General features: G+C 37.3%; 1 protein-coding gene across 2 annotated transcripts in view; it reads right to left on the bottom strand.

The window, feature by feature from the left end:
• The window catches only part of schip1 (schwannomin interacting protein 1), a 52188-nt gene continuing 38278 nt past the window's right edge, over window positions 1-13910 (bottom strand). For both annotated transcript variants that reach the window (XM_088914947.1, XM_088914946.1), the window contains exons 3-8: window positions 12845-12963; window positions 8214-8331; window positions 6405-6602; window positions 3196-3319; window positions 1245-1338; window positions 1-673 (exon numbers count right to left, since the gene is read on the bottom strand). In XM_088914947.1, the coding sequence (XP_088771073.1) occupies window positions 625-673; window positions 1245-1338; window positions 3196-3319; window positions 6405-6602; window positions 8214-8331; window positions 12845-12963 (702 nt within the window). In that variant the 3' untranslated portion in view covers window positions 1-624. The remainder of the gene's footprint in view (window positions 674-1244; window positions 1339-3195; window positions 3320-6404; window positions 6603-8213; window positions 8332-12844; window positions 12964-13910) is intronic.

Raw genomic sequence — 13910 nt, 5'->3', positions numbered from 1 at the left:
ATGAAACAAGGTTTTATTTTTTATTTTACATATCTGTACACAAAATTCCCCCAAATAATATTCGGAATACAATTGGATGAAATGATATTAACACACTTATTGAAAATGACTCGTGTCAGAAAATCAACATTCACAAAATGTTGAGAACTGAGTAAAGTGAACAGATTACCAAAAGCTACAACTTTACTACAAGGCAGGCATGTATCCTTTTGACTCATTTAGCACCTTCAAATAAAAGTTTCTCAGTTGAAAACTACCATTTGTGCAGAATATAAAGAGGCCACCTGTAAAATACTGTCCAACCTTAAATCCAGAAGTTAATTTATTTTTTTACAATGCTTTTATTTACTATCTCACTATTATCGTATAGTCTCCACCAATTTAATATATATATATTTCTCTTATTAAAATGACCATTATTATTTAGTGGCAAATGTAAAAAGTTAAAAAGAAGTTATGAAGAAGCAAGGCCAATCACTGGACAGAAAGCTTCGGACGGTATTGATGACTAACACTGACTTTTTGTTTAACCCCCTCAGGAAGTGCTCCATCTCCAGAACTTGTACAACCACAGAAGCAAAATAAAATCTAGCCTTGTTCTTCCTTGTGTCTCGGTGGTAGTTTTTACTTTGGGGTTTTCTCTGCCATGTGCTTTTGCTGACTTTCAGCGTGCCTGTGACAACAAAATAAAAACAAATGCATCTTTCAGTCAGGTTTTAATATCCCAAACTTTAACAATCCCTTCCCCTCAGGAGAAAGAATTGATAGTACAGTGAAGCAATTACATTTTGAATTGTATTTTTTTTTTAACAAGCACTTTGTGATTTTTTTTTATGTCGCCATTTATAGGTACTAATACTGACACAAACTCAACTTCTTGAAGGTTAAAAGTGTAAGAGGAATGTGGTAGAAATAATTTTCTTAACCATTTGTGTAAATACTACATAAACAGGTTTAACATGAGGTTTTAGGACCACATTTAACCAGATCATGCTCCTAGCTCCTGAGGAAATGCAGGTTCTGTACGTAATGTCCTTGAACAGAGTTACTAGGATGATGAAACATTCAGTGAAACACAAAACAGGGATTAAATAACTGTTACTACCACCTGCTTTCCAAGTATTTATTTCAACAGAACACAAGCAACAATTCAGAAATATTATTTCTGCTCTGTTAAAAGTAAAGTGGACTGCAACATGTCCTAAGAAGCAAAGGAATCAGGGTTCTGCGCAGTGTGGCTGTACCTAGTCAAGTCTTCAATGTCTACCAGCATGGCGTCCTGCTCCATATGTAACTCGTCCCTTATTAGAAGAAGCTGCACAAGTTCTTCATTCAAACCTGCAGTGACAGAAGGAAGGGAAGGTCAGTACATTCTAAAAGGCTGGATTACAGGTATACACTGTAGGTATTCATTAAATAGTAGCCCAATCAAAAAAAAAAATTCATGTCATATTTATCTGCTAATATAGGCAATATAAATAACATAAAAAAAACAATCCCCACAGTTTTGACTGATCTTAATTATGTCTTTGAAGTCTGTGTTTACAGAAGAAAGGAAGGAGAACAACTGATAAAACTCAATAACTTCAATAATACAGAGTTCTTTGGAAGAATGGCAATTCATATCTGTCAATTATGTATTGGTATTAATGAGCCACAGTCGTTTTTCAGAATGCCTTGCCTGCCACGTCTGATAGTTGTTTCCAGTGCACTAATAATCTTAACAAATCAAATTTAGACGGAGTATTAGTCAATAACTCATTCTATATTTAATATGAAATCTTCACTTCTCTAGAAATGAGATATGTTTTTTTTTTCCTTAAGAGTACAAACCAGTTTCTTCTGTTTGTGATAAGAAATAAAACATTTTCCCTGAATTACATAAGTTTGCTCTTATGGTTTCAATTCCAGGCCCAAGGTGCTATCTGTGTGGAATTTGTTATGTTCTTCCCGTGTTCATGTGGGTTTTCACTGTCTGCTCTGGTTTTCTCCCATAGTCCAAAGATAATGTGGTTAGTTAAGAATAGGGATAGATGTTCTTCAGGTTTCATGTCATTTTCAGAAGTCATTAAAGTTTGCTTAGTAAGTACAGTGGTGAACTTGTGTCAGTTACATTGTTCTACAATTGATTATTGCAATAAAATAGTCCATTGTTCTGTATAATTTAACAGGGGAAACAGCCACTGTATCATGAATACTGATCTTAGCTAAATAAATTACACTGTAATTTACAAAATACGACAGAAGATCTTTGTCATTGTTAGATAGCTTCTGGTACCCTGCTGATCTTTGACAAAAATTTAGTGAAATGCATCATGCAGATCGAGAAGAGCTTCAGGCTCTCAGAAGACAGGAGTAACCTCAGCCTGTGTGACTACAGCGGCTCGGCTCGGAGTGTGCTGTTTGACATCCTGTCAGCTGCTCCTCTGTTTCACTGTCTGTTCTCCGTCAGACACATGCCAGCTCTTCAAAAAATACATCACCCAGAAATGGAATATTCTGACTTGCAATTTACTTTGATATCCCACCTCCCCCCACAACCCCCGTTCTTCTATTGATGGAGATGTCAACATAGAGCTTGTCTTCAAACTGATGCTATCAAGGCCTCTTGTCAGTAGACACACATCACTGGTAAGTACCACTGTTTTTAAATTACAAATGTGACAGCTATACGATTTCTGTGCACCTGCGTCTTTTTGTGGAGTAATGCACCTGGTCTTCCAGATAAAGCACATGAAGAGGGGTAACTGAGCGAGTTAGAGAGCTCGACATAAAAAAAGATACCCAGCCATATGCTGGATTTCACTTTTTGTTTTCCAGAAACTGAAAAAAGAAAGGCACGAGATGACTTTTGTGGACTGAGCTACAGTAATCAAACACATGACTACACAGATATGTTGGCAGTCTAGCTTAAATATCAAGGATATTGAGCCAAGACTGCCTCACAAATTACTTAGCGTTACAAAGAACATTGGCTTTTTTACTGCTGGAGGGATGGAAGGAGGAAATTATGCTAGATAGCAGGTTGGAATCAATTATTTTCTCAACGTATGTTCTTTTACAGAGACTTATAGAGTTTCAAATGCACGTTCAGGAGAAGTTCAAAACTTAACCTGGCTCACTTTCACTGACCAATATATAAATATCACACATCACGTCATTCGTCAGATAATGTTGTACCTGTAGTGTACTTACTTTCAATCTGGGAGTGGAGGTCATTGACTATAACTTGTAACTGACCCAGTGTCATATCCCTCAGGTCTGTGGGCTTTAAACTCCGCTTCATGAGGCATTCGCTGATGTGGGGCATGTGAGGCAGCTAGAAAAGAGGAATCCAAAACATTTAATCCAACTGGGATACAAAGACAATTCTACAATGAAGTGTCACATCCTTAGATACATTTAAATGTTTTTTTCCCCTTTCATACAGCAATGTACAAATGCACACAGAGCTGTAGATCTATATCTTGGAGGTTTCTTTTGCAGTGTCTGCCAGGTCCATTTCAACGTGTCATTGTTGTTTTCATGAGCTCCTGGGTTATGATTTCTGGTCTGTGGTCATTGGTCTTTGCACAGATATGTCTAGGTGTGAAGTTGAGCTGATGAATCTAAGTAAATACTACAGTCAAAGTAAAGGATCAAAACTTACAGAAACAAATATATACCTGAAGACTTCTTTATTCATTTAATGATAAGACGTGCTAACGAACCTGACAAATCATGCTGACGCACTACCTACTTGAATATGTTAAACCCAGTTCACTACCTGTATTTCACTCCTGATAATGTCAAATGGATTAAAGACCAGCACCACAGTGTCTCACCAGTAGGTGGCAGACATACAGTACAATACTGTACCTACATATAGCAATCTCCATTATATTCTACAGCAAAAAAACAACAACATTCTACAACATGAAGCAAAAAAAGAGGGGAATAATACACTGGTATTATGTGTATTCATGTACACTGAATACTTACAGAAAAATCCTGAATTAATTCACTTACATTTCTTCAGTGTAGTATTTCATTAGAGTAGATATTTAGATATGAGATTTCTAGAAATTCTAGCTACAGCACAGGCTATTATAAATATCTATACCATATATAGCATTTTTGTTTTTTTCCAGATAACGTCAGGCACCACCACTGTGCTTTGACTTAAGAAAATAATACCTTGTATCTCACTTTAGGGAGACAACAAATATTTAACTTGTATATTTACTGGTGATTTGCTGCGAAAAGGTACAGTACTATTTGTGTCTCAGGAACGATCAATATGAAATACATTTAAAAAATGCATGCAAATATATGTAACAGGGTAAACATAGAAAGTAATATACAATAAATATTTCAGAAACAATAGCTTGAAAAATAAAACATATTCACATCATTAGTTTCTCTGGGCCTTTCTCATCCACAAACTCCAAGAACAAAAAGTGCCTTTTCCAGCTCTGCAGTCTTTAGATGTATTTCTGCTCATTTGATATCATCGTGAGAATTTCTATTTGTCATCATCCAATTGAACTGACTTCTTGGTATTTTTAAGACTTTAAAAGAATTCCCCTGATGTTGCCTGGTTACTGCTCGGATCTGTGCCCGAATGTTGTGCCAAGTTACCGTGGCATCCTTTCCTAGGTCTGTGATTTCCTGTTATTGTTCTAACCATTTTTTTAAAAAAATTTTGCACCTTCAATCAACGGGTTAAGGCAAACACGCCGTAAATTTAGACTGAAGTTGACTGCGCAACTTCCACTTTCATCTTCTGATGTCATCTGACATACAGTTTCTGTTTCAAAAGCCTGTGAAGACTAATAGGCAGCCTTACACTGTGTAATTGTTGTCACGTTCAGGCGAAAGGAGTATCGCACTTTGTGGGCTTTTCTTGTCTCATTGTTAGTCACTCAAAGTTTCTTCAGGTAAGCACAAACGTGGCTTAGTTTCAGAAACCTGGGCCTCAGAGTCACTAAACTCTCTTCTGTTAGTTTCTTTTCCTTTTTTCGGGGAAACGGGGATGCAGCTATGACCAGAGTTTGGAAATCTTCCTTTATATTAAAGCCTGAAACTTATTGGAAAGCCACATGGTTTTGTGAACTAAAACTCGGAGGTTTGCTCCCCACACATTTCTTCGAATGTCTTCTGTACTAGGAATTTCATACCTAACACAATACGAAAATCCATAGTACTTGAAGCGAAAGCCTCGATCAAGTTTGAAGGGTGAAAAAAATCATGTCATGATGATGTCATGTCATGATCATGTCATTGAAAAACAGTAGGAAAATACAAGGACGAGAGAGGGTAGTATTATTTCAGAAAACAGCAGCATTCATTTATTTATATAGCATACACTAACTTCCAGAAGACCTTGGAAATAATTACTCCTCCTTTATGTAAAAGACTTGAAGCTTAGCTATCTGAGCACTTGACGTTTTCATGAGATTCAACTGCTCCTTATCCCTATTTGTTTGCTTTGCTATAATAACCACAATGTTGGAATTATATCATCCTGAATGCTAAAAAAGGTCAGTCTCCTTAAAGTGCGCATATGAACTTCATTATTTTTGACAGCTGGGCACAGCTGCATTTGAAAAGAATTGGCAAAGGCATTGCAGGACCTAAATTATATATTACTTCATCCTGAATAAATAAAGACTTTACCAGGTGAAAATGGAGTTGGTGAGACATGTTCCTGAGCACTGATGTGGATAATTGCATTTTAAAAAACACACACAAGCGGGCACAGGAACCACACAGCTTAAATGTTTATTTTAATGCAATACTGTGGTCGGCTGCTACGCTTCTAAGTTGTGTTGTATCATCAAAGACCCACTCATGTGCACGACAGGAATTTCAAGATGGTCAAGTATTACCGCGCTATGTCACATTAGGGAAAAACAGGTACAGGAACAGAAAACACAGCATTTATCAAAAAAGATTGGTCTGACAAGAAAACCATTTTTAGGAAGCATTTAGATTTGTAAAGCTACAGGACTGCCTATATATCAAACATGAATAACTGGCACACAAGGCGTTTGTGAAATGAACTTCATAGTTTCCATCTTTGCTCAAAGCTCGTTATGCAGGCAGATAGCTATCATGCCTCCCACATAGTTCCATTTTTTAAAGCTCATTTAGCCTGCCATTAGTTATATTGTCAGTAACAAAGATAGGGAAAAGATTAAGGTTTTCTTCTTTTGCCTGAAAAAAAAAACGTACTAGCAAATTGTTTTTGTGGGCAGTCAACCAGTAAAGACTGAAAGTCCATCACAGGGTTATGTTCTGTTATGTACAGTCATTCGGAGTTCAAAAGTTGAAAATACACGATGGGCCAAAGGTGCTACCACAGTGACGTGACCTCAGGTGAAAAGAAGAGGGATGTTTATGAGACCACACCAAACACTCACCAGGTCAGCCACTGGGGACTTCTTTCTATTTTGTTTTTCTACCTCCACCTGCATCTTGGCCATGGGCTTAGCCATTGCTAAAGCCATCTTGGCCTCAGCCTGGAGTTTCTTCTGCCTGCTGAGGAAATCCATGTCCTCCAGGGACTCCGAGTCCTCTTCGGTGGTGTCCCGGTCCGAGTAGGAAGAGCTCTGCTTGCTCTGCAAAACAATCACAACTTTCTTCACTACGCTAGTCTCATGTCAAAGACAGAGCCCGAAATGCCCTTCTTGGCCCTCCCAAGGCCCAGTGATGAATGGTTGGCCTGAATTCTTTGCTTGGATGGACAGTTTCAGAACAGGGATGACAAATATCATGGTACACCATCGCTTAGTTAATAGCAAACCTCTGTCAGTCTTTAAATTGGTTCCATAATTCTTGGGAAGGAGAAAATAGAGTCGGTTCAATAAACCATTGAATTTCAAAACTCATTATTCATATCTCCCAGTCTGGTATTGCCTGAGGAGAGATTACATAAAATTGTATATACTGAAGTTGATTGAACAACATGCTTGAAGAGCATTTTTGAAAGAGGCAGGTATTTTCCAGATTCAAGCCACAACGGTTCATGGGGCCAGAGCTTATTCTGGTTCTCTTGGCATCAAGTGAACAGAGAGCATGTGACTCCCTGGATGGGATGCTAGTCTATCACAGAGCTTACCCCCCAAAAAATGTTGGTCCCCATTCAGACAGCTGGGTGGACAGGAGCAGCTGGGGTAAACTCCCTCACTCTGTCTGCAGTCGTGTCTCGAACCCACACATGATTCCAGAGACTTATCCACTATGTCATGCTGCCCCCACTTTCAAAACTGAGTAAGAATGTTATTTATTTGAAGTAGAGGTTAATTCCATGCTGAAAAGAAACAAAATGACATTTCGGCTGAGAAGTCTGCTTCAGGTGTGTGACACAGGCATGTGAGAAAGATCCACACCTGCACTGTTGTTTTTTCTTCTTTCTACTTTTCAGCGTGGAATGAAACCCCACTTAGTTCTTTGTTGCTTGCACACCAGGGGCAGTTCCACGCTCAAATCCAACGATTGTACTAGCTTTGCACATTAGGGGTAAATGGTTGTACATGTTCTTTTCGGTGGTTTCCTGTTAAGGTGGCTTAGTGGAGTTTGCCTTTGAAGTCTTGTTTTTGTGATGTGATGAAAAATGTCACATACTGTACCTTGTGTGGGTCCACAAACACAAATGTGTGTTTCAGAATCAGGAATATATAAAATGTGGGTCACAGGAGGAGTCTGACTATATTATTTTCCCCCCTATATTATTTACTAATAGCATCAGGGCCAATTATACCCACAATTCTCCTCCAGGATTATTGATAATGGTAAAACACATAAGGTACTACATAAGCACTCTTCCCTCCTGCTGTATGAGTGGCATAAAGGCCGAATTTTAAAGAATAAAACTATTTTTAAGCTCTCATTAGATTTTGTTGAATTTTCTTGAAGATAAGTAGATTTTTAGTTCCGTTTAGCTCAATCTGGTTTATTAAGAATAATATCTGGGCTCATTCAAGTTAGCTGGTGCTGTGTTTTTTTTTTCCTTCAAAAATTCTGATAAGAAGTGGAAAGTATCTCTCCTCACAGCAGAAATACCTGATAAAGCATGATATAAAGTTCTAATTTAAGTCTCAGAGTATCTGACCATATTGAGCATTGTAATTGTCCACACCGAGCAATTTCAGTTTCAAAATGATGGAGTAAGTAGGTAAATATACACTTTTTCATCATTACAACAATTTTTTTTTCAGTTTGAGATGTACCATTGGGGACAGCGGGGTGTCCAGGCTTGTTTCAGTCTTGCTGTCATCTGCATCACTGTCTTTGTCACTGCCGCTGTCGTTCACAAAGCAGATCTGCAGGTTCATCCCACTCTGAAGGCTGTCAAATTAATCAGATTAATTAAAGTCAGCATAATCACATTGATCCCCCATTTTTGTAGAGTCAGTCAGCAAACACCTTAGTAATAAGGAAAAACACATGCAGTGACTCCTAAAACTTAGTAATCAATAAACGTGTGAAGGAGCAGCACAACTTCCTACAGAGTAGTCCTTCCTAACCCTTATCCTAACAATACTTCCATGTCTTCTGTTATTTTTCTGCTCAGTTTTTCATGATGGGCTAATTGATATGAATCGATGCATTTGAGGTGGGTTTTTAAATTTGATTTTGTCCATCTCTCAGAACAGCACAGGATTTGTAAATGGCATCAATCTTGCAACTGGACCTCAGCAGAAAGAAAACAAAGAGCTCATTGAGGGACCGTGTGAGACATTATCATTCCTACTTGTAAATCCTGGATTGGTCATCTATTAAGGATCAAACTCAATTATGAAAATAATTGGAACAGAGACTGGGTGCATTGTTTTTCAATAAGGACTGAGGGCAGAGACAAAAAAAAAAGTGGAAACAAGCAGGTTGATCAATTAAAGGCATCAACAAGTACCAGCGATGAACAAATACAACTCATTTGGAATGAAAACCAACAGACACAAGGCAACCTTTAGATTAAGATGGGGGAACTGCTGTGTAACACGGTGATTGATAAAAATCAATAATTCGACTCTATTTATTATTAATTTTATTTTAAAAAGCTTTGAAATAACTTAGAAATAAGTGGATAACTCATCGGCAGCTATTTTTCTACATCATCAGCTCCACAACACCTTGGTCCTTACATGTCCTGCTGCTTAAACTATGCACGGCCAAGACCACAGCCCAGATTTTCTTTGAAGTTTGCAAAGTAATGTTAAACCTACCACTGTTAAAAGGTGATCTCACCACTATTGAAATGTTATGTATTTTTTTACCATGATTTATTTAACCTCCTACGATTTGCTCCATATGGCTTCATCAAGAAAGACAAAATGATTGATCCCATTCGTTTTGGTGCCAAACTGAGGCAAATACAAGTCTGGTTTATTGGCATACATTCTAATTCAGTGCTCTTGATCCACCTTCAGCCTAGATAGGTAAATGTGAACAGGAACTGAGAAATAATTTTTGAAAATTAGCCAAAGAAACAAGGCAATTGTTCTTCCTGTGATCTTTGCACAAGTCACTGGTAGATGCTTTCTTTCTTTCCTGGAAGATGCAATCGTAAGGTTAGACAATGGATTAACGGGTGCTGTGTTGTCATGGCAGAGGAAATTAAGTCAGTAATTAATCTGCAGTTCTCACCCATGGGATCAACACAGCATTATATATGACAGCCAGAGACTCAGCTGGTACAGACGCTCCTCCAGGCAGTCTGCACGTTAGGGCCTGTAATTAGGAGTGGGCTATTCTGAGGCTGTGTCTGCCATAGATGCAGGCCCATGGCCAGCGGTCTGATGGGTTTTTTTGCCCTACTGCTGGTTAGGGAGAAAAACCAGCTGGGGATGGCTCCCGTCAATTCATCACTGCATCCTGGACTAAACTCAAATTTCCGTGAGCTGTAATCCATCAGGAAAAGCTCAGCTGCATTAAGTGGGGGTTGGGGGGAGGGGTTTGTACAGATAAGAAGGCTTATGTCCTATCATTTTTATAAAGCATCAGAAAGGTTATGAAGCAGGGGAGGACATTTGGCCCATCTGGTCGGTTTGGTAGTTAGTAGCTAACTGACGCAAAAATCTCATCCAGCTGTTTCTTGACGAAGCCAGGGTACTGACAGCGTGTTCCATTCTTCCATTCTTATGTACGGGTGTAAATTTTTTACAAAAAAAAAACCCAACAACAAAAAAGCCCTGACTGTTAAAACAGATTAATGTATTAAACACTGAATTGAATTACACACTGAAAGAACTATAGGTCTCGGAACAGGAGGCTTTTGATCTCCTTTTTAGCCTTTTTTAGTGCAGATCATTGTAAAGGCTTTTGGTAGTAGAATTAGCTCAAGGTTAAGTTAAGAGCAGGTATCGAATTTGGCTTATATATGGGAGTGAATCGAAAACATAATATAACACCAATTTTATCATAAAAACAAGTATGGGGCAGCATGTTGGTTTGTGTCGCTGTCTTGCAGTTCTTGGTGCCTGGGTTCAGATTTGGCCTGGGTTGCCTTCTGTGTGGTGTTTACATGTACCTCATGGCTGCATAGGTTTTTTTCCAAGACCTCTGGTATTTTCCCACAATCCAAAGACCTGCTGTCTAGGTTAAATGAATCAATTTAGAAATCATTGTCACTATATTGTCTCATGTGTGTGTAACTTGTGATGGAATGATTTCCTGAGTGTATCTTGCCTTTCTGGGTTAGTCTCTAGGCCAGTATAATTTACCTGTAATTTACCTGCAGTGCAAGCAATTACTGAAACTGGAGGGTTTAAAAAATATTTGATTTTCGAGGGTCGACTTCCACAAACTTCCTTTCACATTATTTTAAAATAACAGATACAGTAGATTATTTCTATTCTGAAGGTTTCATTTTTTTAGCACCCACTACTATAAAACAATGGTACTATTAAACCCACAGCTAAAAACAACACACTCAAAAAAGAGTAAAAAGATCTAGATCCAATTTCAGAATTTTTCCAAATGAAAGAGGAAAAAAATCACAGCTACTCCAGGTCAAGATCTTGTATCAACATCTCTTTCTCTTCTACATTTAATTTAAAATTCTTAAGGTTCACATTATTCTGCAGAATGAAATTGCTTCAAGTGAAGATACTTCATGTAGGACAGAAACTATTTAGACTGCTTGCGATGTGGAATTAACATGGAGAACTTCCCTAAAAAGCATGGTGTGTTGTTCTCAGTTTAAAATAATCTCCCTGTTTCTCCGAAGCAGAGTCCTGTCTCCAAAAGTTTCTTCCTCATCAGGAGAAACTAACAGGGAGAGCCCTGTGCATGACAGTGATACAATCCATCCAACTGTCTCTCTTACCGTAATTGCTAGACTTTCTTGTAGTAAGACTAAACTGAATAACTGGATTTTTTTATATTATTAAGGCAGAGGGCCCTTTCCAAGATAAACTACCACACGAGCTTGAAAATTAACACAACCATAAAACTAGAAAAGAAAAGCCCCCTATTTCAGGTATATTTTTGTCTTATTTCTAAATTTCCGAAGACGCAGTTTAATGATTTACAGGAAATGACAAACCATAGACTAGATGTAAGCTTTTGTGCCTAACAAAACACAATTGCAAATTTATCATGTTTGGCATACATAAATATTCAAATACTGTATTTGTTCTTTATAAGCTAAAATGCCTTTTTATAGCTGCTTTATTATTCAAATGTTTGTGCAAAGATGTTAGTACATAACCAGGATAAATTTAATAATGCTTGTCATTCTGAACCTTAAGTACAACAAGTTCTATGGGCAAGTCATTAAAGTTAACATTTCTATGGTAATAGTTGTATAGAATATAATCTAAAAAATCTAGATATCACTAAATAAAGATAAAATACCCACAAAGTGTTAAAAACATTGTGGCAATTACTGATACAATAACATTATTCTTAGAAAAGACTGAAATAACAGGAGAGCAAAAGCCATTTTAATGATTTATACCACCTATTACCGTGGTCATTTAACCAGAAAGTACCATTCTGTTCACATATCTTGGGTGACACATCTGTTTCAGCAAAAACGTCCCCATATTCTAAATGTTTTTGTAGCATTACCGCATTTTAAAAGGATACAGGATAAAGCAATAATATTATAATTAACTAAAATATATTTTCTATGTACTATGTCTATTGATACATATATTAAGACTAAAATAAACACATCATTCTTTCTTGTATTGACTGACATACACTTTCACAAATTTAATAAAATATCACATCTACCTAAAAACAAAAGAATTACAATTTGACTGTTAAAGTAGATTTGTTATGAGTGAATTTATTATTATAGTTTTTAAAAATGTTATGGTTCTCCCACATGATTTTGTGCTACATGACAGATACCTTATTAATGTTTAATCAAATTCGAAGTCCTTTTTTTAAATGTCTTACACATAATACAATTTATAAATCATTGTCAATTATTGTTATAAGGGTTAATAAAGTCTAAAGTTTGTCCCTGCTTTAAATGACTGTTTTAGGTAAGACAATCTAGTCAGATGAAATACACTACCTGAAGACGTAAGCTTAGAAAATAATTAACTTACTTCTTGAAAGCAGAATTAAAAAAAAAAGCCTTCTGACAGGCAACAACAGAAACTGTTTTAACTTGTAGTGACATCTACTGTATGTTTTAGGAACTAACAAACCGAACTAAGGGCAGCTGGATTTTTAACAGAATTCCTCAGCTGTGTAAAAATGTTGGAATATTTTATTTTTTTATTTCGCTTACCCTCCTAAAACAATTGCCTGGCAACACATTAGCTTTAATTTCCATGGCAAGCCCAACGGACTTCCGTCTGTTTTTGGGCCTGCACCGAGACGACGTGTGCCCTGCTCTTACCGTGCCGACAGACTTGGCTTCCCACTCTTGCTGCAGCTGGTATAAATGCCAGGGCCATCGTCAAAAAAGCTGCCCAGCGCCAGCTTCTGCCGAATGGATTCTCTCTCATTCTTTTGGGCCTGAAAGAAAGGGAAAGCTATCATAATGTGTGGAATAAAGACACAGAACCCTTTATCTGCTTATGAAAAACAAACAAACAAACAAACAAACAAACAGATGTAAAGCATTCTACTTTTCAGGTTTGAGCGCAAGCAAAGGAACAAGGAAGATATCAACTAGTCAGAGCCTGGTGAGCAAGGCCTGGTGCCTTCTTCTCGACCTAAAGTACAGTAGATGTTCACAGCAGAGATCTGATCATCATATCATAGGTGTGTCAGGGTGGAAAGAAAGCTAGGTTTGAATAAGGCAAAGTTCTCTATGTTTCTGACTCATCATTCCAGGCTGTTTGAAATGCTGCAACTAGTCATTGACCAGTCCAAGTATGACTAGTATGAGGCTGAAAATAGATTTTAAACAGGACTAGTTGTAAAATTAGCCTGACCTCCTAGCCATCTCTGAAGGCTCTAATTATTGGTTTACAGCAGAAAATTATGCTGAAATTTCTGTGCAGGTTATTTTCATAGTCGATGAAGCTTTTTATGAATTCTAAAAAATTAGCATTAGCCTCATAATGTAGTCATAAATCTATTAAATGGATTTTAAAATGCTGCATAAAATATCGTAATGTCTTTTGTGTTTCTGAATTAAGAAGAATTCAAAAACAGCACCCTGCTTCCAAACAATAAGGGCTACATTTGAACACATCAATATGATAGTAAATTATATTGAAATGTGGTCTTGTAATACACTTAATGAAAGGCCAAGGCCAAATTCATGCCTTTTCTCCAAATGACCTTTAACCTCTTCTTTCCTGCTTTTGGTCACATGGTTGAAATCGACTGTTTCAGCGCCTCACCTCTTAAATCAATGCATTAGTCACGTTCCACAGACACAGAGGTAAAAGCAACATTTAGAAACAACTGGATGTTATTCAGCTGTATTTTTTCCCACTGGAGCTTAAAAACAA

The sequence above is a fragment of the Atractosteus spatula genome, chromosome 4, assembly GCF_055471065.1.
Source record: "Atractosteus spatula isolate fAtrSpa1 chromosome 4, fAtrSpa1.hap1, whole genome shotgun sequence".
NCBI classification, from domain to species: domain Eukaryota; kingdom Metazoa; phylum Chordata; class Actinopteri; order Semionotiformes; family Lepisosteidae; genus Atractosteus; species Atractosteus spatula.
The sequence above is the reverse complement of the archived record's forward strand: the minus strand, read 5'-3'. Positions and strand labels throughout refer to the sequence as shown.